This window comes from Prionailurus bengalensis, chromosome E3 (assembly GCF_016509475.1).
Source record: "Prionailurus bengalensis isolate Pbe53 chromosome E3, Fcat_Pben_1.1_paternal_pri, whole genome shotgun sequence".
NCBI lineage: Eukaryota > Metazoa > Chordata > Mammalia > Carnivora > Felidae > Prionailurus > Prionailurus bengalensis.
The window spans coordinates 11706155-11732014 of record NC_057357.1 but is presented as its reverse complement, the minus strand read 5'-3'; the positions used below and the strand labels follow the sequence as shown (position 1 = coordinate 11732014).

Here is a 25860-nt window from a genome sequence, read left to right as displayed (position 1 = left end):
TTACAAAGTGTAGAAGATGTTCCACCTTTCCATGAGTGTAGACAGTTCAACCACATCACCGTAAGACTATTTCCCTTCCTTGAGTTAGGGTCTCTCCATGCAGGATCCCTCTGTGTGCTGCGTCCCCTGCCTAGATCTCTTCCTCCAGGCCTTGGCTTCTGTGTCCCTCCTCTAGCCCATCCTAGGCACCCCACCCATGGGGCGGGGTGGGGCTTAGGCAGGTTGGGGGGGGGTCAGAATGTGCAAAGAGAGTTCTTGGGGAGAGCCTGAGCTGCTTTTGTGGAATTATGGGAATTTGGGGCCTAGGAAGCCAGCCAGGAGATTTGTTGTTATTGTTTTTAAATACGGAGGTTCATAGTGTCTTTATCCATAGTAGCCAAAAACCAGAAACAACCAAATGTCATCAACAAGAGAAAGGGGTAAATAAAAATATGTAATCAATACATATAAACATATTTTTTAGCAATAAAGATAACTATAGACTCGACAGAGAAATGGGTCTATCTCAAAATACATTAAAAAATTTTTTTTAATTTTTTTTTTAATGTTTATTTTATTTTTGACAGAGAGAGACAGAGCATGAGTGGGGGAGGGGCAGAGAGAGAGGGAGACACAGAGCCCAATGCGGGGCTCGAGCTCAGAGATTGCCAGATCATGACCTGAGTCGAAGGTGGACGCTCAACCGACTGAACCACCCAGGCGCCCCTAAAAAAATTTTTTTAATGTTTTATTTATTTTTGAGAGAGACAGAGTGAGAGCAGGGGAGAGGCAGAGGGAGACGCGGAATCCAGAGCAGGCTCCAGGCTCTAGGCTTTGAGCTGTCAGTACGGAGCCTGATGTGGGGCTCAAACTCCCAAAGAGATCGTGACCTGAGCCGAAGTCGGATGCTCAACCAGCTGAGCCACCCAGGCGCCCTGATCTCAAAATACGTGGAACAAAACAAGCCAGACACAAAATGGTACCCACTGTGTGATTTCCTGGTGGTGAAACACACAATGCACACTGATGCATGCAGTTAGGACCTGGAGCAGGGGTTTCCTGTCGTGGGTCGTAGGGGCTGACAGCGAGGGACAGAGACTCTGCGGTGCTGGGGACATTCATAAGTTATTGGGACAGAGCTACATGGGATTATACATCTGCAGAAACTCATCTACCTGTACACCTGAAATGTGTATGTTTCATTATGGTAAATCATGCCACCGTTTTTAAGAAGTTTGGGGTAAAAAGGGGCGCCTGGGTGGCTCCGTTAAGCGTCTGACTCTTGGTCTTGGCTCAGGTCCTGATCTCATGGTTCAATCCATGAGATCAAACCCTGCATCGGGCTCTGAGCTGACAGTGTGGAGCCTGCTTCAGATTCTCTCTCTCTGCTCCTCTCCTGCTCCTGTACTCCCCCACCCCTCTCTCTCTCTCTCTCTCTCTCTCTCTCTCTCTCTCTCTCTGTCTTTCAAAAATAAACATTTAAAAAAATTTTTTGTAAGTTTGGGGTTAAGAAAAAAAAGAAGATCTAAAAAATTATGATCCAAGCCCAGCTTTGATCTCATTAAAAACATTTCTTGGGTCACCTGGGTGGCTCAGTCAGTTAAAGCATCTGTCTTTGCCTCAGGTCATGATCTCGCTGTTTGTGGGTTTGGGCCGCACATCGGGCCCTGTGTTGGAGACCACATCGATAGAGCCTTCTAGAAATAAGCCACCCCTGGATGGAATGAATCGCCTCAAAAAGGAGTGAGCTTCCCTAACCTAGAGGCATGCAAGCAGAAGCTGGGTCACCCTCTATCCAGGGTCCCGTTGCTGAAAGAGGTCGCACACCGTGGCCTTCCTGGCTTGACGTTGTGGTTTTTGTTTAACGGGGAACCTGTTGTAAGCTTTCCGCAAATTAAATAAACCCTCACCGCTCCTTTCCGTCTGCTCACTGGTCTGGCTCGTAGATCTGAGCTCTCAGGGTGGCTCTGCTAGGCCGCGGCCCCGCCCCCACCACCCTTGCCTCCTGTTGAAGGTCCATTGCCCGAACAGGACTCCCAACTGGCCGGGGCTTGTCGCATGCCTGAGGGGAGGCCCGTGTGAGGGCCTCGCTCTGCTGGGCTAGGAATCCAAGAGTAAACAGATCGAGTTGCCAGTGTCAGCTGGGCCTTCCGTAACAGACGCCACAGCAGTGGAAAACGAGAATGTTCTCTGAGATGACTCAACCTCCCGGCCCCCAGGTGGGGGCAGCCCCGGGCCTCGGCTCTGCCCTGGTGACTGGCTGTGGGCCAAGCCCAAGGGGGTGGCCGTGGGTTTTTAGGGCTGAGGACTGGGGTGCCTGTCAGGGTGAAGGGCACACACGTGTGGCCATCTTGGCTCTCTGACAGGTTCCTGTCCTCGGTTTCCTCATCTGTGAAATGGGATCAACACTCTCTCTCCCCGAGGGGCAGGTGTGTGAAGTGAGTCCAAAGCAACGTAGGCAAAGTGCACGTTGGAAGCTTGGGACCACCGCCGCTGGGACCCTGGGAGTGACAAGGGGGCCCCCTCAAGGTCCACCTGCATCGGGGAGAAGAAGTTACCACAGGAAACCAAAGAGGAGTGTCACTGTCAGAAGCTGGTAGATTCCAGGGTCCAGGGGAGGGCCTTGGCCAGCCGCGTGGGGTCCAGCCGATCAAGGGCAAGGACGGGAGGGCGGGACGGAAGAGGCTGCGGAGTGGCTGGGGGAGGTCATTGCTGAGCGGAGCAGCACTGTCCCGGCCGGTGGCAATAGCCAGAGGGTTGGCGTGACCGGCTGGGGGAGGGGAGGGGAGGGAAGAAGGTGGCGGCCCGAGGAGGAGATGAGGATCAGGGAGGCTTTTTTTAGGATGTTGGAAACTTGAGCCTGTTGGTCGTTAAGACCAGGAAGCCAAGAATGAGATGGAGTCCCGAGAGGGAGGCACCTGTGGGAGGGGAGAAAGGGAGAGAAGGTTGCCTTGGGACTGGTTTTCTCTGGCCAGAGACAAGGCATAAGATGGGTGAGAAAACCGAGCTGCTTTGAGAGGGGGTGCTCCCCAGCTGGCCTGAATCTTAGGAAACTGGGGGTGCAGCTTGGGGTGCGGAGGGGGAGGGAGGGCCGAGCTGATCCCGAGAGGGGGGATGGGTAGGAGCCAGGCCCTGGAGAGGGGGCATTTCCGGCTGGAGGCCATTGCTGAGAAGGACGGTGCTGGACAGGGGTCATCTAAGGATGGGGTCAGCCAAGGAGGCCGCCCAGGACACCCTGCCCCAGAGCCAGCCGCACACGGCACAGCATCGGAGCGGCCACAGGAGCACTGGGGTGACCCAGCAGCCGGGGGCACTCATGGAGTCGCCAGGCAGCAAGACAGCAACCCCAGGCAGTGCCCCTGCTTGGCTGTAAAGTCCTGCGATAGCAAGCCATCTAGGGACTCTTGTTTCTAATTAACAGTGTCAGGGACTTGGGGAGGGGGGTGGCCAGGACTACGATTGCTTCGGCGTCCGGTATTTTGGTTCTTGTTTTCAGCATCCTGGCGCAAAGCCGTTTGCATCCTTGGAAGGGCAGGTGGGCAGGCTGTGTGTGTGTGTGTGTGTGTGTGTGTGTGTGTGTGTGTGTCCGTCCTCAGCGGCTGTGTGAGGGTGCCGACCTCTCACCCTGGCCCTGGCGATCAGGGGCGGGGTGGAGGGACCCCTCTTGATGGCTGGAGAGACAGGTTCAGGGGCCGTGGAAGTGTCTAAGGCCACAGTGCCGATGCCGTCACTGGGACTCGAACCCAGGCCCCCTGACTCCAAAAGCAGTGCTCTTTGCCGAGCGTGAGCTCGTGGCCCACAGCACCATCGGAGCGTCACACAGAGCCTGGACCGTGGGGACCGAGTTGGGGAGTGAAGCTCTCTCCGTGGAGCCAAGGTGAACCCCCAAATCACTGGCCAGCCATGGCCCAAGTGGGTGAACTGGACCAGGGAAGGGGGGTGCTGTAGTCCTGGGGCCAGTCCTGTCCATCCCGTCCTGGGGCTCTTGTGGATTCTGGCGCCTGGACCCGTCTCCGGCCACCTCTTCCGGGTGGCTCTCGAGCCGCGTTCCCACACGGTCTGCCCTCAGGCCGTGCCTGCGGCCCCTCACGTTCGCCCCAGAGGACCTCTGCCCAAGCCTGTCACTGTGACCCTCCGTGCGTCCTTGCAAGCCCGCCTTAATCACTTACCTGACCGACTCGCGTTAGAAGGTGCAAAGCCAGAGCAAAAGAAAGGTCTGGACGATAACCTGTGTTTGACCAGAGGCCCCCCCCACCCCCTCCACCCCCAGGTAATCCGCACCCTTCACCCCCTGGCTTCTTTTTTTATGTAGTTAGGTTGCAACTACACGTGGTCTTAAAGGTGGTGTTTTGGGGTTTTTTTTATTTTTACACGGTAGCTCCCAATTCCGCCAAAATATACGACGCTGTGCATGATGTTTGGGGGCTTCCTTTTCCTTCTGCTGTCGTACGGCTGAGACGCATTCATATTCTTGCAAGTCACTGTGGACCGTTCATTTTGGTGGCTGGGTAATCGTCTTCTGTCATTGTCCTTCTCCTCGCCCAGTGACGGGCGTCTGGGTTGTAGCCAGGTTTTTGTTCCTGAGAACAGGCCGTTAGGAATTTTCTGGCCGGTGCCTCCCGTGACGTGTGTGTTTCAGAGGGCGGGCACCTCCGAGGGGAAGAGCTGCGTCGCAGAGATGATGCTGCGGGGCCACACCTGCCTCCCAGCTGTCCCGCCTTCGAGACCAGCATAGTGGACCCGAGGCAGTAACAGCCTTAACCTAACTGAGCGTCAGTTTTCCTGCCGGAGAAGTGGGAACAAGTAGTTATGCCACACGTGCATTCAGTTGGTGCCGCTGATGCCCAGACCGTGGCACATCCTGTGCCAGGCGCGGGGGGACCTGGGTAAGAAAGGCTCGGCCCACCGCCCTGATGGGGACGGAACAGATGGATGGCTGAGCCAAGTCAGATCTGGAAGTGAATGATCTCTGACATTGTCATCACGGGGGAGGTGGTGGACCGGGGCTGTGACCTGCCAAGGGGTGTGGGGCTGGGCTTTTCGGCTGGGGCCCCTTTGTGCGACCGACCCTTCTCGGCGAGGGTTGCGGTGGGGGCCACAAGGAAGGGGGAGATCTGGAATTCGGCAGAGATCACTTAACACCAGAGAAGCCACGAGCCTGTACGCAGAAGGCATTGTCCGATCCGCGAGGCCTGCGCGCTCCCCGAGAATGCTGCTGGGATGGGGGGGGGGGTCCAGTTCTGCCTGGGGTCCCCGGGCCAGCTCCTTGACTCAAGGCATCGCGTGACCACACGTGCTTAAGCAGGATCTTTTTTTTTTTTTTAATGTTTCCTTATTTATGTATTTTGAGAGAGAGAGAGAAAGAGAATCCCAAGCAGGCTCCACGCTGTTAGCACAGAACGGGGCTTGAACTCACACTCACGAACCGTGAGATCATGACCTGAGTTGAAATCAAGAGTCAGCACTTAACTGAGCCACCAGGGCGCCCCATGCAGGATCTTGAGCACTGCTTTGTGTGCTTAGGGCCTCCTTAAATCCTACCCTACTCTGCAAGGGAGTTATTGCCAAACCTCTTTCAGAGATAAGAAAGCCGCTCCAACCTTGTCTTGGGTGGGTGGCTGTAAAGCCAGGGTCCACACTTAGGCCTTTTCCATCTCAGATCCCCCAAGGAAGAAAGAGAACCACCAGTCAGCTCAGATGTGCTCCGCGCTTGGGTATGTGTTCATGAAGCAAGAGGCTGGACTTCACCCAGACTGTGTTTCCACCCTGGCACAACCTGTGCCATCCTGCCGGGCTGCCCCAGGCCATTGGGACATGCGTAAGGAAACAATAAGGAAGCCACTCTCGGAAGCTTGTGGCCTTGGCCCTCAGGGCAGGGCTTGGCCAGCCCTTTGCCCCAGGTTTCTCACCTTCCCCTGGTGTCCCTGGAGGAAAGAAGTGAGGGGTCAGTGGAGGCCGGAGTCAGAGGTGAGGACAGTCAGTCTGCTGACCTCCCTTCTGGTGCCTCCGGCCTGTGCGCTGGCTGTGGAAGACCACCGTTCCCTGCCATGGCCTTGTGTTTTCCACCGACCTTATCTCCTCAGCTTGTGGAATCTTGTTTCCTGGCCGCATAGGGACCCACACCCACCGCCGCCAGCCTGGTCCAGCCCCCCCCTACCCCGCCCCCTCCTCCCCCAGCTCCTGTCAGCCTCCTTGAAGAGAGTAGCCTCCTAGCTGGTCTTAGGGCCCCCACCTACTCCTTACCCTTGGCCACAAGGTACTCCCCTCCCCTAGGACCCTTCTATGGGTCTTATGGGGACCTTCCCTGTACCTGCTCAATTTTCTTTTTTATTGTGGTCAAATATACATAACAAAATGTACCATTTTAACCTTTTTTTTTTTTTAATGTTTATTTATTTTTGAGAAAGCGAACACACATGAGCAGGAGAGGGGCGGAGAGCGGGATGGGGTGGGGACAGAGGATCTGAAGCAGGCTCTGTGCTGACAGCAGAGAGCCCGATGCGGGGCTCGAACTCGTGGACCGTGGAAGATCATGACCTGAGCAGAAGTCTGATGCTCACCCGACTGAGCCCGCCAGGCACCCTTAACCATTCTTGGGTGCACGAGTCAGTGGCATTAGGTATATTCACCCTGCTGTGCAACCGTCACCCCCATCCATCTCCAGAACTTTTCTATCGGCTCGAACTGAAACTCTGTTTCCATTAAATGACTGCTCCCCGTATCCCCCTCCCCACAGCCCCTGGCAACCGCCCCCTGCTCGGTTTTAGGTTGCAAACCCCTGTTCTGCCAGCCCTCTGCCCCTTCTCCACGTTTTTGATTTGCTCCGTGGCACAAGCATCTCATGCACTATGTCATGTGTCCCACCCCTCCACAGTAAATCCTAGTTGTCCAGTTATTTAAGGCGGGGCCCCAGCACCCGAAACAGTGCTTGATACATAAAGGTGCTTAGTGATTTGTTTGTTGAATGACTGAATGATCTAGCCGCGGGGGTTAGGCTGCTGCCTGGGTGCGGGAGCTTTCTCCAGACCCCAGTGATTCCTTGTGCCCTCCCCGCCCCCCTTTTTGCAATCCTGCCCGTGTGTGTCACCCTGGAAGCTGCCAGCGCCGTCCCCCACACTGTGATTGTCCTGGCTGCCCGTGACATAAGCACGCGGGTTTTGCCTGTGTTGACAGAAGAAGAAGCCCCTTTTCAAGATCGTCCTTCAAGTCCAGAACTAAAGCTTGAAACAGCAGCCTCCAGTTGCCAAAGACAGCAGAAATGAAACGGAAGCAACACAAGAGACCTATCGAAGACCCAGGAAAACCATAAAAAAGGCTGGTTGAGAGAACAAAGCCGGACCCACGCCATCCGCCTGGCTTTCCTTTGGGAAGGACCTCGCTGGACAGACCCCGGAGCGCTTCTGTCGCTCGCGGTGTGCGGTTGCAGAAAAGCATCAGCTGGGGCCCGCGGGGTCTCGGGAGCAGGTCGGACCCCAGCCCCTCCCCCTCCTCACTGGACATGCTGCACAGAGAGAGATGTGGCTGAACTTCCCTCGCTCCGGACCGAACCGGCCGCCCTTTGCAGGAAACACTCCCGGCTTCCCAGACGGAATTTCAGAATGGGCTGGTGGGCATTCAGAGACCCCAGCGGAACGAAGGAACAAGAATGTTTGGAAGCAGGTCCCTGGAACGTGCTAGATGCCTGTTCTGGGCCCCGTTTGCACGGCCCATCCCGTGGGCATGAAGAACGTGGGCTCATGTTAAAGCTCGGCTGGCCAGGCTGTCGTCACAAAGGCTTGCACTTACTCTGTGATGAGCCGGCAGGTGACCTCAGCGGGGTCTGGCCGACCCAGGGCATCATGACCCCGCAGGAAGCAGGCTCCGGTCCCAGACGGGGTCTGGCTCCCAAAGCCAGCTCGGGCCTCCCCCTAGATTCAGGTCTTTGGCTCAGGATTCCGCACACAGGGAACCCTTGCTGATCCCTGACCGCGTGGAGGGGACGTCGTGGTGTCTGGGAAGGGAGGGCCGGGGAGTGCGACAGCCTGGCAGGGCCATCAGTCAGCCAGCAGGTGAGTGGAGAAGGTGACAGAGAGGCCCCTGGGGGCCCCGGCCTGATGGCGATGAGGCAGGCCACCTCCCCGGCTCCCCCCACGCGGACGGTCCATGTGCTCAGACACGGCGGACGTCCGTGAAGATACCCAGGCCTCTGCGTGGCCTGTCGGGATGCTGGGGTGACGTCAGGCCCGGCCTCTTCCCTCGGAAACCGTCATCCTGGCTGTCTGCTGGGGGCCGGGATGCTGGTGAGGCGGACGGAGACTTTTGAGCCAAAGCTTGTTGCTTTGGAGGGTCAGGTGTGCGAGAGCTGGGACTGCATGGGACCCTGGAGGTGGCTGAATTCATCCTCCCCTTGGAGACCTCATGCCCCCTGCAGCCCGCTGGTCTGTGTGGCCTCGCTGGTTTGTTTGTTTGTTTGTTTTCCCATGTTTCTTTATTTTGAGAGAGAGAGGTGGGGGTGGAGAGCACAAGCTGGAGAGGGAGAGAGAGAATCCCAAGCAGCGCAGAGCCCCGTGCGGGGCTTGAACTCACCAACTGTGAGGCCACGACCTGAGCCGAGATCAAGAGTCAGACGCTTAACGGACTGCACCCCCCGGGCACCCCGCCTAACTGGCTTCCGAGCTTCTCTTTACTTGGAACACCAGCTGGCCTCCGTGTGGCCTCCCCGCCAGCTACCTCTGCCTTCCAAGAAGAATAAATAGCCAACGAGTTAACTGCTAACTAGGGTTACAACAGGTCTTCACTCATTAGTGCTCCTTTGACAACAACCCTGTGAAGTAGATGCTATTCTTATCCCCATCATACGCACGAGGAGACTGAGGCACAGAGAGGTTAAACTTAAGGTCACACAGCCATAAGCAGCAGCATTGCCTTCAACCCATGGTGTGCGACAGCCAGGTGGTGGCTGGAATCTTCCTCCAGGCCAAAAGGCATGGTCTGGGCCCTAGAACCCCTATTCTGTTCAACAGAGCCCAGCGATGCACGGGCTCCCCCGAGATGGGGGACTTGCACAATTCTTGGGGTATGTCCCGAACCACAAGCTGCTGTCCCCCCATCTCTCTCATTCGTTGCTTGGAGCTGTAGAATTTTACATCCTGTCTACCTGACGGCTCCGGCAGAACCTGCCCGGTGACAGTCATACACAGTTGCAAGGGTTGTGCACTGCTCAACTCTGAGAGTGCTGTTTCACAGAGACTATGAGGTGAACGAGCCCCACCCCCAGAGTTGTGATACACCACCTGCCCAGCTGTCTGGGCAGCAGATCGGTCCTGGGTTCTTCTCACAGCTGGATGGGATTTTGCCCGCCCTTAAAAGGTGTTCTCCAGATGCACTCCATGGTTCTAGAATCATCTTTCTGTGCCTTCTTGGCCAGGCCCCTTGAGGTCACCCTGCTGTGGAGCTGGCGGGGTTCCACGTGGCCCGAGGTGGAGCCAGATGGGAGCCAGGCCACCTTGAGCCTGCCCCTCACTGTACAGAGGAAGGAAGCAGCCCAGGGCTCAGCACCCCCGGGTGCCAAGTTGGGACCAGAACCCAGGTCTCATCTCCAAGACCACGGTCTTCACTCTCTCCCCGGGCTGCTTTGTTTTCCCGTGTTGTTTCATCCCGTTCCTGAGTACTATGAGGGCACGTAGAGGGCACCCCGCTCTCTTCCTCCTTGGGTTTCCCACCAGCAGTTAGCAGAGGCTGGGTAATTGCTGGGTTTGGGTCCTCTCTCCAGACCTTCAGAGACAAAGTACAGAGAGGCCACAAATGCCGGGGGCTCAAGCATCTGGAGGATGCTTAGCCATGACTCATTAGAAGGCTGGGACTGGAGACTTTAGTGCCTCCCAAAGGAAGGGTAAGTCAAGGCAGCACCCCACAAAATACAGGCAGTTTGTCCGATCAGGGCTTCTGTGGCTTGGGGGTGGGTCGGTGGCCATGGTTCACTTTTGGGGAACAATGAGTGTTGGTTCTATTCCTAGCCTGTGCCAGGCGTATGCACGGAGAATCCACAGTCCTTGCCAGTGAGAGCTCACGGTCTTCTGGGGGAAACGAGCGTTATTTGTGATAGGTTGTGGAAAGCACCCACGACCATCATGCACAGTTGCACAGATTGTGCACTGCTCAACTCTCAGGGCATACTTCACATAAACCGAGATGAGCGAGTTGTGACGCGCAACCGTCTACAGTGGCTGTCGTGTCCTCTCGTGGACACAGTGTCGGGCTTCAGGTTGTCAAGGGAGGACAGGCTCTTTAGACTGGTGGCAGGCGAGGGAGGGGGATCGGTGCCAATGTGGGAAGGCTCTCCCCCGAAGAAGATGCTGACACCGGGTCGTGGAGGATAAGCAGCAAGGCTCCAGCCAAAGAAGAGGGAAGGCTGTGCCGGGCAGGAGAAAGAACATTTGTCAACCTCTGGAGGCTGCGGAGGGAGGCCGAGAGTGAGGGAGCGGGATGAGGTGGGAGGTCACGTGGAGGGGAGTGGTAGACAGAGGAGCTTGAGAGGCAAGACAGGTGGGGCTGAGCGCCACGGGGCAGGGGAACGGGGAGCAGGAAGACCCAGGGGCCTGTCGGTCCCTCCGGCTGATCCGCGCTCCCGGAGGCCTGCCCACCCCAAGGAGCGCATTTCGAGATAGGCGTCCGGTAGCTGGGCCTCAGAGGCCCTCGACCCCGGGAGACGGGTCACATCAGCAACATATTTATACCCCGTTTACACAGAGGCTGAAGCGACCGTCTGCTGGTGTTTATGCCTTTCCGGGACGGCTTCCATGGTCTATTTCTGGAGCATCCCTCACGGCCAGGAGGGCACAGGGAGCGAGTGCCGTATCTCCTTGCCTTCGCAGACAGCTGGGCGGCCGCTGCGCGAGGCGGTCTGGTGACTGGGGGGGGGCTGCCGGGGCTCCGTCTGAGTGCACGGGGGTCCCCAGGAAGGAGCCAGGCCGGGCCGGGGTTGCCACTTCCGGAGGTGGTCGTCTGCCGTTGTCCCCGAGCAGTTACAGATGTTCTTTGTCCAAGCAACATTGCCAGTGGGATGGGGGACAGAGATGTGACGTGGAAACCGAAGAGCCGGATGGGGCTTGAGGAGTGTGTGCGGCCGGTTGAGCAGAGCGTCAGCGGGGAGGAGAGTGACACCTGGCTCACGACTCTGGCACAAGAAATTTCTTTAGAGTCAGATGCGTCTGGGGCGCCTGGGTGGCTCCGTCGGTTAAGCGTCCGACTTCGGCTCGGGTCACGATCTCGCGGTCCGTGAGTTCGAGCCCCGCGTCGGGCTCTGGGCTGACGGCTCGGAGCCTGGAGCCTGCTTCGGATTCTGTGTCTCCCTCTCTCTCTGCCCCTCCCCTGTTCATGCTCTGTCTCTCTCTGTCTCAAAAATAAATAAACGTTAAAAAAAATAATAATAATAAAAATAAAGTCCGATTCGTTGAGGTATGCCGCATTTGCATACGGTAGAACCCACCCCTTTTAGGGTATAATCCTTTGCGTTTTGACAAATGCGTGTGGTCTTGTAACCACCGCCGCACTCCCGTCAACCAAAAATTTCCTTGATGCTGTTCTACTTCTGTCTTTAATTTGGTTTTAACGTGAATTTAGTTTTGACAGGGAGAGGGAGAGCACAAGCAGGGCAGGGGCAGGGAGAGAGGGAGAGAGAGGATCCAAAGCGGGCGCCTCGCCGACAGCAGTGAGCCCGACGCGGGGCTCGAACTCACAAATCTCAAGTTCGTGACCCGAGCCAAAGTCGGACGCTCAACCGACGGAGCCACCCAGGCGCCCCTCTTTCCCGTTTTAACCCCTGTGGGAGGGATAGTTGGGCCCTTGCTGGGGTTACTCGTCAGGCCTCTCGCTGCCGGGGCTCCCCGCGATGGATGGGTTTCGCACGCTGGGCACCGAGCCCGGGCCAGGCCTCCTCGCACTTGAGAGCCACAGATAACCACAGGCCGTTTCCGGCTGCTGCTGCTTGTGTCGTTCTGGGGGCCCTTGCAGCTGGATGAGGGACAGGGAGGCAGGCACCAAGGGGCAGTGAGTGCCACACCCTGGCCTGGAGGAATTGAGGGTCTCGTCTGGGGACAGAAATGAGCAATGCACACCCGAGGCCGATCCGTATTACCAAAGGTGGCGGGTGACAGTTGGGGGATCCGGGTCCCCCAAAGGGCACAGACGGCCGCATCTCTTTCTCATGCAAGGAAGAAAAGTACCCTAAAGGCTGGGCTGTCGGTTGGGTGATGTGACTTGGGTGTGGGACGACCGTGGGAACTCCCGAGTTGGTGGGGGGTTGGGGGTGGGGGATTGGGGGGGACAGCGGTGGAGGCTTAGATGTCAGAACGTGGGGGGGCCTACAGAAGGCAGTTCACCCACCTGCTCCCTGCCAGAGCTCCCCTTCGGCTTCTTCCCCTGGGAAAAAGCCCCTTCAGCTATAGTAGGGCAACCTAGAGGCTGGCTCGGGGTCCCCAAAGATTGGGAGGTGAGAGGGGACCACCAGCCTCTCCAGGCCCCCCTGAGGCCTCGGGAGTCGAAAATGGAGGGCCTTGGCGGGGGCGACTAACACCGTGTCCTCTGTCTGTCTGTCCGTCCGCCATCCAGGTGCAAGTTCTTCAGTCTGACCGAGACGCCCGAGGATTACACCATCATTGTTGACGAGGAGGGCTTCTTAGGTGAGTGCTTCCACCACTGGCGCTCGGCCGGACAGTGGCCTGCACTCAGTGCTGGCTGCCCGCCGCCTTATTTCTGCCCCTCCACCGCCTTACTTTTTGCCCGCTGCCTTATTTCTGCCCGCACCCGCCGCCTGATTTCTGCCTCCCCTCTGCCTTCCTAGCGGTGGGTTAGAAAGTCCGCAGGGGGTCTATTTTCTTCTCTCCCTGTGCCCTGGCTGATCCCCCCTCCGTTTCGGCTTGTGAGACTCCCCCGGGAAAGGCGACGGCAGAGCGAAAAGGGTCAATAAGACGGTGCTTACCCAGCTGGGAACTGAAGCTACCAAGAAGCCACCCAGGGCTTGTTTTCTTGAGCCCCTGCTGTTGGGCGAGGGGCTTTAAGATGTCCTCAGTCCTCGTTCCCTTTGGAGGAAGCCCTGATTATCTTCCTTTTGTGATTTTCCTTTCCGTTGTTCCGTTTTTCAGATTGAGATATCATTCACGTATCACAAAGTCCACCATTTTACTTTAGTTTTTAATTTTTTTAATGTTTATTGATTTTTGAGAGACAGACAGAGTGGAGATGGATGGGCGGAGAGGGAGACACAGAATCCGGAGCAGGCCCCAGGCTCTGAGCTGTCAGCACGGAGCCTGACGTGGGGCTTGAACTCACAAACTGTGAGATCATGATCTGAGCCGAAGTCGGTCGCTTAACCGACTGAGCCACCCACGCTCCCCATAAAGTCCACCATTTGAAAGTGTCCAGTTCTGTGGTTTTTGAAATGCACGGGGTTGTGCAGAACATTCCAGAACATTTTCATCACCCCAAAAAGAAACCTCGTACCTGTTAGTATCACTCCCCCTTCTCCCCTTCCCCCGTGTCCTTTTGGTTTCATCAGTAAGGTTTTTACTATGTTTCTCCTGCTCTTAAGCTCGAAGCTCCTGGAGCAGAGGGGACGTCACGGGCCCAGGCTCACCAGCCACCAGCTGGGCTCCCCCCAGAGCAGATGTTCCTTCCAAGCCCCTCAGTTCCGTTCCTCAAAGCATGCAGAGAATGCAGCAAATTCAGAGTTTTTATAAAAACCCTATTCCGCCCCAAAGACAACTCCTGGTCACTTTTTTTTTTTTTAAAACGTTTATTTATTTTTGAGACAGAGAGAGACAGAGCATGAACAGGGGAGGGGCAGAGAGAGAGGGAGACAGAGAATCCAAAACAGGCTCCAGGCTCTGAGCTGTCAGCAGAGAGCGCCATGTGGGGCTCGAACCCACAGACCACGAGATCATGACCTGACCCAAAGTAAGGTAACATTTCCTGTGATACCCCAGCCTCTCACCATGCACGTCGTGGTGGACGGGGCCTGCCTCCTCACCGGGTCCCCAGCGATTAGAATCCAAGTTGTTTCCTTGTTCTCTAGTGATAAATTTGTGAACTCCTGGAATGTGTAACATACATTCTTATCCGGGCTGGCTCCGAAAATGAGGTCTGAGACGTGGTGTTTGTGGGGTCAGAAGTCAGCCATCTGTGTGGTTCTCAATGCAAGCTGAAGGGCGGCCGAATGAGACGGTCCTCACTGGTGAGCACGCGAAACCCTGGGGGAACGGATACGGCCCCCACCCCCTCTGTCATCCTTACACGCCCCTGCCCTGGGCACCTAGCCAAGGTTGGGGGGCTGCACCCAGCCCCCCCCATATCTAAAGGCGCACGGTTTCCCTCCCTCCGAGGGGACAGCTGCCCGGCCACAGCAGGGACAGGACAGGCCCTACGGGAGGCCCTGCCCCATCATCAAAGTTATCTAGCTAGTCATTCATTCATTCATTCATCCGTTGACTCACTCATTCACTCAGCAGATATTTTCTGAGCCTGCAGGCCGCAAACGAGAACTTTTGCCTTAACCACGAAGCGCGGTCCCATGAAGAGTGCGTGCCTGGGCAACCCGAGGCCATCTGCATTTTTGCGTGGGGACGCGTGCCCTTGTGCGGGAGCACCGAGGAGCGCCCCGGACTATCTCTTCTCTAGGATCAGATGCTCTGTCTGGTCCATCTCCCCGGACGAGACTGACTCTCTCCATCGTGAGGCAGCAAAGGAGGCATCGCGGGGAGCGGGGAGCCGGGGAGCCGGGTTTTGCAGGCCCTGGGAGCCCGCGTGTGCAGGAATTGTCAGTAACCGGGGCGGGAGGTGTCCCGCAGCTAAAGGGCCGCCTGCTCGCAGCCCCCCCGAGCAGCAGGAGGCAGCATTTACTGAGCACCTGCTGTGTGCCGCATCTCGCTGGGCCCTGGAGGGGTAGCCGGGGGTGGGAAACACCACCTCTGACCCCGTGAGCCTCAGGGCCTGCCAGCTAATGGCACCGTTCTCGCGGTCGGTGCCATGCAGGGAGGTTGTGGGTGCCGTAACGGCATGTCGCAGAACATACCCTGCTGTGCAGGAGACCCCCCGGGAGGGGCCCTCGAAATAGGAAGCAAGATAAGCCGAGAGCGGATACATGCGCTCCCTGAATCAACATATACTGTCTTATTTCACTGCCCCGCCGGGGCTGCTATCTGTTGACGCTGTGCCTAATAAGCCCTGAGAAGGACTCTTTTTTTTTTTCTTTTTTTTTCACGCGAGGCTTGGAACGGGATGTAGCATCTTAAAAAATTTTTTCAAGTTTATTTATTTTGAGAGAGAGACAGAGAGAGCAGGGGAGGGGCAGAGAGAGAGGAGAGACAGAACATCCCAAGCTCTGTCAGCGCAAAACCTGATGCGGGCCTCGAACCCACAAACTGCGAGATCATGACCTAAGCTGAAGTCAGGAGTCGGATGCTAAACCGACTGAGCCACCCAGGCGCCCCGGGAAAGACTTTTCTTACCTTTGTTTTATAGATGAGGAAAGTGAAACACAGAAATGTGTGTAACCTGCCCAAGATCTCACCGTTGGTGTCACCTCTGGATGCTTCCAGCGGCCAGGCCCTGGGCAGGGGAGGTCAGAAGCGCAGGAATCCAGCCTTTGCCCCTCAGGTCTTGGGAGGACAGAAACACAGGAACCAGAGTTACAGCATCAGTGGAGAGTGGCGCTCAGCTTAGCGGGCAGAAGTGCAGTCCAAGAGGACTTCCTTGAGGAGGCAGGGCCTGAGGCAGACCCAAGGAAATGAGTAAAGAGCTACCCAGTGGAACCTATGCAGTTGGGGTTGGGGACACTTCCAGAGTGGAGGGTTGCTTGGCACTCTCAGGGAACTGAGGTCACTGGGCACATGAACAGGGGAAGGAGGCAGGACGAGTGAGACCAGGAGAGGCAGGAGCAAGGGGGAGCCAGTGAAGGGTGTTGCCTGAACTCGAAGGGCTTGCCCGCAGAGAACCGAGTGGGGAGGCTGGCACAGTGAGGACAGAGCAGGAATCCAGAAAGATTCCAGATCAGAATTTACCTGGGACTTTCCTGAGCTCCACTGCCGACCGGCACAGAGCCTCACGTTTTGGGTCTGGAAGAAGTAGTGAGTCTTCTTCAGCATGTCCCTTTCTTGGGGGGGCGGGGGGCTCCGAAGAGGAGACTTTGGGGGAGCTCGTGTAGTCAGGGAAGGCTTCCTGGAGGAGGCAATTTTTTTGCTGCCCTTGATGGGCTGAGGAGGGAGAGAGCATGTCCGGTAGGCGTCTCTGAGTAAGTACAGGAGAAGAAGCAGAGACCAGGTCCAGTTCTAAAACAGAGGTGAGCAAGGTAAATTTGCACCTTATTCCGCAGACAGTAGGGAGCCATTGAAGATTGTTGAGCTGGAAGAGAGTCATCACTGAGGCTGGATTCAGGTAGAGGCAGCTGGGTGAGTGTACAGGAGGGGAGTGTGAGGTGGGGGCCTCCCTGGGAAGTGTATGAGCAGGCTTTGTCCAAATTGAGGTCTTGAGACCCTAAGTGGCCCAGGGAGGGGATCACCCACCACCCTGAAGCCCTGAGGTTCCCCGGAGCCAGTAACAATCGCCTGGCTTCTCCCCCAAACCTTTTCCAGTGGCAGGGAAGTAACCATAGCAAAGGGCTCATCTGCTCAGTCTTCAAGTCAGGGGAAGGTGGGACCTGGGACAGGTTTGAATTATTCACCCAGCAGGGGCTGGGAGGAGGGGCCCAGCCTCTGGCCACCCTTAACTCTGTGACTTCCAGGTAGGGGGTCTTGCTTCCAGGCTGCAATTCCTGGCCAGCAAACCAGGCTTCTTGGTCCTCCGTTATTGCCCAAGAAAAATCTAGAAACATCGTGTGCCTCTAATGAAGTGTGCTGTCTCCTGCACTCATGTTCTAGAGCTCTGGGGGGGGGGGGGGTGGCAGGCAGTGGGGGAAGGCTCTTAGAGGCAGGATCTGGGGGAGGGGAGGGGTGGGAGGAGCCCCACGGTTCCACCTTCTTGCCCAAGCGCTGGGAGGCTTCTCTTCAGAAAGGGAGTTTGGTCTGTGGCCACCTCCGTGGGACACCTGGCTGTGCCAGCTGTGCAAACACTGCTTGTCCCCCAGAGGCCTCCCGTGGCCTCTGTTAACATCAGCCAGGGAGCCTTGGTGACTGTTCACTGGCGTGGAACTTCCACGGTTAGGAACCGGCCGCCCTTTGCAGTTCACTTGCACGCAAGATGAAGAATCTTGGAGGGGGTGGGGACAGGACGTCAACCAGACAGCTCTTCGTCTAATGTGGAAATTAAGTTTCTTGGCTCAACTGGATGGTGTCCGTCGGGGTGGCAAACAGAAGCAGGAAGCGTGTGTGGGTTTCGATCTTTCCCATATTTAATGAGCACTTACTATGTGCGGTGCAAGGTGTTCTTGGGGACCCAAGATGACAGTCCCTGCCCTGACTTCTGGGTAGTGGGCAGAATCTTAGGTTTGCAGTTTCAGAGGGGCCCGGGGGTAATTGGGCTCCTCCTCACGGGCCCCCACAAAGTCCCCGTATCTGAACGTGTGATCCGTCACACAGTGGGGAGGGGCAAGCTCAGGGGCTGCGATCGGTCCAAAGGTGGAGCAGGAAAGTCGTTGAAAAGCGACTCCTGGCCTCACCCTGGGCTGAGACGGGAAGACCCAGGTTCGGGTCCAGCTCTGCCACTTTCACTGCTTATGATTCTGGACGAGCTGCTTCATCCCAAACCCAGGATCACCCTTCCCTTCCAGAAGGCGCGCACATGGCCATACTATGCACCCGTGCTCCATAGGCATCAGGGAGTCGCCGTGTCTACCTTGCACGTCCACAGGGGCAAAGAGGGCTGTGCCCACCAGAGCTCTGAGCCCCTAGCTTGTCATTTACCATTTCAGTAAGCGGACGACAAAGCGGTGCCCCCAGCGGGGGTCGCCTCTCCAGGAAGTCCAAGCTCCCAGCTCAGTCTGTCCGGTTCCTATTGTTCCCCTAAAGCTGATCCTCCCAGGGAGCCGTGGGGGGACAGTGCCCATCTGCATGTGTAGTGGCCTCCTACTCACCCCCCCTCCGCCCCTGCCTCGCGTGAAGTAACACCCCGAGCTGAGATTGCATTTGCCAGGATGGGGAGAGAGGCAGGGAGAGCAATGAGGGACGGGGAGGGGTGGGCCTTGGAGTGCCTGCCCCCTGCAGGGTCCTGGCCATTCCCGTGACACCCCAGTTCCCACCCACCCTCCGACCTCCCTCCAGGGCCGCCTTGTGGCAGATCTCTTCCTGCGAGAGCTCCACCGTCTACACCCCCGTGCTGGCCCGCAGTGGCTATGCTTCCTGTCTTTTTATTCCACCCAGTATAGTCTCCTGCTCATTCCCCGATACCCACTAGCCTTCCAAGGCATGCCTCCCTTCTCTTTACGTTCTGGCAGTTTTCAGACCCGCACCGCGGCTGAGAGCCCACTACGGTAACCGCCCCCGTACCCTCCCCCTGGAAGGGGGGCTCCCCACCTGTTAACCTTTGAAGACCATTGGCCTCTCCCTCCTTCCGGTAAACACACGCGCACGCATTTATCGTTTGCTGAACCATCCGAAGGACAGCTCACCCCTAACCACCTGAGCACCTGTCAGCTGATACTAAGAGCCCCATCCTGTTCATCGCGCCCGCGGGATGAGACACTCCTTCTGTCTCTAACATCAGTTCTCATTTAGACAGCTACCCAAAGATACGTTGTGTAGCTGGAAAATGTGCTTTTTAGCCGGACATGCAGCGTTCTGTGGCCGATGAGCCGTGGTCCGTCCGCCTGGGTCTTCATTTGAAATCCCTTTGGGTTGAAGCCTCACCCGTGAGTCTGTTGTCGCCCCGCGTGTCAACTGCTCCCTCCCAGGGAAGCCGCACAGTGAGAGCACTCTCGTTATGTTTTACCCAACTGCCGTCCAGAAACCATCGAAACTACCACCAGCAACGTACTAACAAAGTTTCTGGCATGTGGTGAGGGCTCGGATGCCAGACGCTTAGCTAAGCGCTTGATGGGGATTATCTCATTTAATCCTCGAAGCATCTTCTGGACCTGATCCTGATTTCATCATTCTGTGTTTGAAAACTTAAGAAACCGAGGGGCGTTGACTTTGTGCCCAGAGTCGTATCGGCAGGATTAAACCCGCCCGTCTGACCCCAGGACTCTTGACCCTGCTGCAGGCAGGGTAGGAGAAGCCTGAGGCACACAGGCTGTGTGGGGAGGTAGCAGCTGTGTAGCACGGGGGACCGCGGGTCCCACAGCCGGAACAGGGGAGTCCTGGGGACGTGGGGGTATGGTGAACAGCGCAGGGGGCGCTCTACCCAGCAACAGAGCCGCCCAACTTTGCGGCTGGGGGTGACAAGACCAGTTAACCTCCTCCACCACAGAGCGTGTTCAGCTCTGAGTGGCTATTTTTAGGGTCTGGTACTATGTGCAGTGACAGAAATAATCCATTTCGGTCTTGGAATGGGTCCACTTTTCCTCTAGGGAAGGGCAAGCTTCCTGCCTCCTGGTCAGCCTCCTGGAAGCTCATCCCCACGGCCCCAGAATGCCAGCTCGGGCACCCTGAAGCTTGGCCCCAGGGTGAGGCTGGGGCCCGGACAGGCCTGCCTTCCCTCTCCCCTAGAATGCCAGGGCAGTGCTCTGAGGTCCCAGGGGCGGGAAGCCGCAAACAACTGTGGTTTCCAGATGCTTCTGCTCCCCTGGCAAAGCTCGCCCTTTTGGAAGTATGGTGACCACCGGTCTGAAACTGACCACCGTCAGTGGGTTCTGTCCGGGGCCGAGAGCCAGGAGCGGAGGCCCTGAGGCTGGGAGCAGGGCGGGCAGACCCAGACTGGCCAACGGTTGGATTGGCCTGAAATCCTGTGTTCCCACCCCCACCCCCACGCCCCCGTTTGCAGCCTCAGGCCTGGGCTTCTCTCCCCGGGACTCCTCCAAACCTGCCGAGAAAGACTCCCCAGAGCAGAGCCTTGGCCGCACCAGCACCCCTTAGCCATGCACACGCCCAGCGGTTCACCGACGACGCGCCTTCCCCGCTGTATCTGCAGCAGCTCCCTGGCAACCTCCCCTGGGCAGGGTGGAGCCAGGGTTTGGGGTTTGTCATTGTCCGAGAGCCCGAAGCCTGTGTCCTCTGTCCTCCTCCCACCTGCTCTCGGGAGACCCCCCCCACCTTGCCCTGCTGGAATGTGGAACTCGGGTCCGCGGGGCAGAGGAGCTCCCACCTGCACGGTGAAGGCCTCGCGGGGTCCACTGAGACCACATGAAGGCGACGCCTGGGTGTGAGATTCATGGTGTCCCAATTGGAGCCCCTGCTGGCCCAATGCCTCTGCTTTACAGTCCTGGAGCTAAGCCTTGCGGGGGGGGGGGGGGGGGCTTCCCTGCGTGGGCTGGTGGCCAAGGTGGGTCTGGAAGGCATTCCACGGTGCCAGAATGAGATTGCCCTGCCATTTACTACCCAGTGAACTTGGGGTCCGTCAGCTTCCCTCTCTGGGCCTCAGTTTCCGACCCTGTGAAATGGGAGCAGGGCTGACTTTTCAGCCTATTGTGCGTCCATAAGTAGATGAACAGCGTTCAGACAGCATCCCTGATTCGCCGATGTCTGGGCCCCTCTTCGGAGCCCCCTCCCTTATTGGGGACCTGGTCCTTCTTCCTAGTCAGTGCCCAGAGCAGAGCATGAGGTCTGTTTCCTAGTCGGACCTGGGTTTGAATCCTGGCTCTTACGCGTCCGGTGCGTCCACAAGCAGATGGGCATCGGTCCCCACTGGTGGATTGTAAATTCAGAGAAGTTGGCCGGCTCTGGGAATGGTCTCTGTGGGAGTGGCATCGGCTGCCCCGGGGCCTTTGCCCGATCCTGGGAAGGTGGATACAAGCAAGGGATGATGTTGGGGGCCACCCCCCACCTCGGGTCTGGCAGGGTGACGGAGCACTGACCAAGCTGGGCGGAAGTTGGGGGATGCGGGGCAGGGAACAGGGGAGGTCGGGGGGTGGGAACCGTGCGGCCCGGACAGAGTAGAGCTGCCACCGTCCCTCATCCACTCATCTCACACCTCCGCGGGCCGGGCGCTGAGCCTGGCGGAGAATGAAGCCGACCGGGGCCAGCGCCCCGGTGAGGGTGACGCCCCGGGGACTCATACCCCCTGCCCGGGACGGTAACCACTCACCGTGTGCAGCCATCAGAATTGAAATGCACCAAAATTAAATAAAACTCACAGTCTGTTTTCTTCGCTTGCACCAGCCGTATCTCTTCTGGTGGGAATGGCGACCGTCTGGGGGCAGCGCAGGTGTAGCCCCCCTCCGTCCCTGCACAGAGCTCCCCCGGACAGCGCTCACTGAGGAGAGGACTTTGGCTTTTCTTCGAAGGATGTGGGAAGCCGCTGGGTGCTTTCGGGTTGTGAGCAGCTTGGAATGGGCAGGCAGAGGGTGGATATGCCAAAGCTGACACGGCCTCGTGTTAGCATGCGGCAACATGAGTGAGCCTTCCGGAATTTTCCGAAGAAGGCTTCAGGGGTTCTGCCCTAATGAAAAGGGACACTTAAGATTTTCGTCGCCAAATATATTACAGTGGTGCCTGAGATGGCTGGCCACCGTCGGGGCCCTGCGACTCACGGGGTGGACTGTCGGGACACCCCAGCCCCGGGGGGCTCTCAGTGCTGCCCCTTAGAATTTCAGAACTGAGCTCCTGGTTCTGGGGAGCGTGTTTCCTCTGGAGGTCTGTCCTGGGGCTCTCTCTCTTCTGACCCCCCACGTAACAGACTAAAAGTGTCTCCCGACTCGTGATTTCAGCTCAGGTCATGATCTCAAAACTCGTGAGTTCGAGCCCCACGTCGGGCTCTCTGCTGTCAGCACAGAGCTTGCTTCGGATCCTCTGTCTCCCTCTCTCTCTCCGCCCCTGCCCCTCCCCCAAGATAAAACCTTTTAAAAAGCCTTTCCCCCTGCTCTTCCTCCCAGACTTTCCCCTTTTGTGGGAAGCCGCCTCCCTCTCCAGCCAGCCTGGCCCGATCGCCCTTTCTCAGCAGCAGGACCAATGGGCTCACTAGCCTGTGGTTACCATGGCAACCGGAGCTGGGCAGGTGGGAGTCCAGGTGGGGCCTCACTCGGTTTCCCCTCCTTGGAAGCCGTCTTGCCTGAGGCCAGCCCAGCCTTCCTAGGGCAGCACGGTCCTCCTCACTGTCGTCCAGACAGCCTCCCTGATTCCCCAGTGGCTGAGCCCCTCTTCCGGTCTCCCGCCCTGACTGAGGACCTGGCCCTTCTTCCAGGTCAGTGCCCAGAACAGAGCGTGAGGTTTGTTTCCTAGTCAGACCTGGGTTTGAATCCTGGCTCTCACTCGCTAAGGGATCTCGGGTGGTCGCCAGCCCCCTAGGCGCTCTGGTGCGCCACACCTACAGTGGGAATGACAGTCCTGGTACAGGGTGTGTCTGAGCAGACGCCTGTGATGCACAGAGAGCCCCGTGTGCAGCCCGCGTTGCACTCTGTAGCTGTGCGTTGGAGACACGTGCACCTGCGTGTACCCGCGTCCTGTGGGCCAGGCTCCAGTCCTGAGTCTCAGAGTGCTCTTCTGCGGGACCGGCTAGGACAGGTGAACATTTGGATTCCGGGGGTTTGTGAGCTGGTCAGGGAGCCTCGGTGATTACTGCCACTCTGACCCTCCCGGTGCTCACCCCCAGGATCCCTGGGCTGTCTGGAGGGAGTCGGGTGGCATCCTTAGGAACCCTCCTGGAGCTCTGTGTTCTTCCAAGACGCAAGTCTGATAGAAGCAGGGAGAGAAATCCTGGGGGCCCCCCCACCCCCCGCCCTGGCGCTGGCCCCCTGTCTACCTCCGGCCCCCTAGGAGGGGCCCAGGAACCCAGTATGAAAACCACAGGGCCCATTCCACCAGTATGAGGGTGGTGATGGCAGCCCGACTCTGGAGCGAGAACTGGAAATAACAAAGTCACTACTGACTGCTGGATACCATCGTTGGTATGAGGATCATGGCGGAGGACATGGAGGCCCAGCCCCATAAGGCACTTGTCACCGAGGTTCCTGCCCTGCTGAGCTGCCTGATGCATGTCTGCTCGGTGCTCCCGGCCCGGGACCCCGGATCCCATCCTCCTTTGACAGACGAGGGCACCGAGGCCCAGAGGGCGGGGCTGGCCGGGGTCACACAGCCACCCTGTCCCTGCAGCCCTGCCCCGCCCCCCCCCCCCCCCCCCGGGACCTGGGACCCAGCAGTCACAGGCCTGCCTTCCGTGTCCTCCCCTCCCTCCCCCAGAGCTGCCCTCCTCGGAGCACCTGAGCGTGGCAGGCGCCACCTGGCTGGCCCTGAACGTGGTGTCGGGCGGGGGTGGCTTCTCCGGCTCACAGCCCATCGGCGTGACCAAGATTGCCAAGTCAGTCATCGCCCCGCTGGCCGACCAGAACATCTCCGTGTTCATGCTGTCTACCTACCAGACAGACTTCATCCTGGTGAGCCGGGGCCCCGCCCGCCGGGGCCGTGGGTGGGGTGGTCCACAGTGGTCCCCGGCCCCGTCCCGTGATCCGCTCACGGAGACGTCAGCGGTGTCTGGGGGTCATCGGTCAGGGGTCAGCACCACCCAGGTGGGGCTTCGGGGCCCTGCCCGGCCCCACACACCGCCTGCCTTTCGCAAGCCATGCTTGCTTTGACCCGGGGGCCAGGAAGTAAGGGGCACAGACCTGCACCTCCCAGCCCTCCGTGCGGTGTCCTCTGCCCTGCATCCTCCCAGCTGCCCCTGGGGAGGCGCACACACCCGGTTCCAGGCTCCCATCCGCCCCCCCCCCCCAGGGTTGCAGGAGGGTCAGGGGCCACGGGCCACTCACATCCTTGACTCCCCGCCCCCAGGTGCGTGAACGGGACCTGCCCTTCGTCACGCACACCTTGTCGTCAGAGTTCACCATCCTGCGGGTCGTCAATGGTGAGACGGTAGCAGCCGAGAACCTCGGCATCACCAATGGCTTCGTGAAACCCAAGATGGGTGAGTTGGGGCGGGGGGGGGCCCTACAGGGGAGACCCCGAGAAGTGACCAGGTCCCACCCCAGAGCGGCCCCAGAGCGGCCCCAGAGCGGAGCGTGCATTAAGCACCAGCGTAACATAGCGTAACAATCCTGGCCAGACATTGCTGTCAAGGGTTAGCAAGGAGGGGAGACACGGACACAGCCGGCGATGGCCAGAGGCCACTCCCCACCCACCCAGGGTATCAGGGCAGACCTCCCAGAGGCAGTGACTCTCGAACTGAAGCTTGGGGCACAAGTAGGAGCTCAGCCAAGTGGTGGAGGTTGGAAAGGGCATTCCAGGCAGACAGCAGGGCATGTGCAAAGGCCCGGGGGTCTGGAGGTGAGCCTAGAGAATCAGGAGAGCTGTGGGTGATATTGGAGGCTACAGGAGGGACAAGGTCCAGGTCTCCTCCACCTTCCCGGGCCCTCCTGCCCGATGCTGCTCTTCCCTGAGCACCTGATGTCTTTGCTGAGCCCTGAGCATCAGGCCTGAGCACCTGATGTCTTTGCTCTCCCAGTCCAGAGGCCTGTCATCCACCCTCTGTCCAGCCCAAGCAACAGGTTCTGTGTCACCAGCCTGGACCCTGACACGCTGCCTGCGGTCGCCACACTCCTCATGGACGTCATGTTCTACTCCAACGGGTACGGCCCCTTTGGGCATGAGAGGCTACAGGGGTATCAGGGGGATGGACATGACTCTGCCCGGGAGCCCCAGTCCGAGGAGGGAGACACAGACCTGCCCTGAAAGCTGGTCTGGTGGCGGAGGGGGGTGGAGGGGGGTGGAGGGGGTGCATCACGGCTCTACCCAAAAGGCCCGCTCCAAGAGGGGAGACATTCTTCCTGGAGAACCCCGAAACTGGGGGAAGCCCCGAGTGCACATGTACATGTGATGAACACCCCACTGTCGTCCCCTGAGGTCCAAGGGCAAGAGCCCAGTCAGTCGAGGAGCCAGGACCTTGGGATTTTTCGTTCGGCAGACAATAGGCTTTGCATTTTTCCTCAGAGCGGATTTTAAGTTTAGGCCAACGCTGAGTGAGGTGGGACCAGGGGCCAGTGAGCTGGCCGTGACCACAGCCTGTGCCCTGAGACTGGGATCGGTGCAGGGACAGAGGACGCTGCTGAGGAAGGGACACGTGTAGTCTGCACTCGGGGCCTTCCGGGTCTCCGGCGCTGCGAAGTGTGGTGCACGCCTCGGTGAACGCCGTGGGCTCATCTGTATCTCACCAATGACGAGACTGCGGGGGGCGGGGGGCACAGGTTCAGGGTCACCCAGCAGGGCGGGGTCAGGGCCAAGTCCTGGGGCTTTCCCGGGCTTCCCAGCACTGTGTGCCGAGGCCCGTGAGCGGGCAGGCAGGCCGGGTGGGGGTCCGGGTGCAGCGGGGGCCCACTGCCCCCCCTCACCAGCGCCCCCTCCCCGGCCCCCCAGAGTGAAGGACCCCATGGCCGCCGGTGAGGACTGCGGCCACATCCGCTTCTTCTCCTTCTCCCTCATTGAGGGCTACATCTCCCTGGTGATGGACGTGCAGACCCAGCAGAGGTGAGTCGGGCCCAGGGTGGGCTGGCTCCGTGGTGGGCACGTCACCTACTTCGTACCTAGTGGGTGCTCAGCACAGCCCTGCCTCGTGGGTGAGCTGCGCCCATCTTTCAGATGACAGCAGCTCAGAGAGACGAAGGCCTAGGGCCGTCCGGACGCTCCCCGTCTCTGGGGCCAGGGCTGGCGATGGCATCCCTCGTGCAAATTGGCTAAGGGGGGCATTTGTTCCAAAGCCCGCTCCCAGCCTTGCCCTCCCCTTCTGCCCAGATGAGGAGGGCACAGAGAGGGGGTCCTTGACACCTGGAGCTCCCGAGCCCCCTCGCTGTGGCCCCGCATCAGTGCCCCGAGGGCTGGCCAAGGGACCACGACC

General features: G+C 58.5%; 1 protein-coding gene across 1 annotated transcript in view; it reads left to right on the top strand.

The window, feature by feature from the left end:
• CASTOR2 (cytosolic arginine sensor for mTORC1 subunit 2) overlaps nucleotides 1–25860 on the top strand; it is a 57667-nt gene that overhangs the window by 22641 nt on the left and 9166 nt on the right. The window contains exons 2-6 of the mRNA XM_043559873.1: nucleotides 12568–12638; nucleotides 23217–23410; nucleotides 23805–23937; nucleotides 24475–24598; nucleotides 25383–25493. Coding sequence (XP_043415808.1) covers nucleotides 12568–12638; nucleotides 23217–23410; nucleotides 23805–23937; nucleotides 24475–24598; nucleotides 25383–25493 — 633 coding nt within the window. The remainder of the gene's footprint in view (nucleotides 1–12567; nucleotides 12639–23216; nucleotides 23411–23804; nucleotides 23938–24474; nucleotides 24599–25382; nucleotides 25494–25860) is intronic.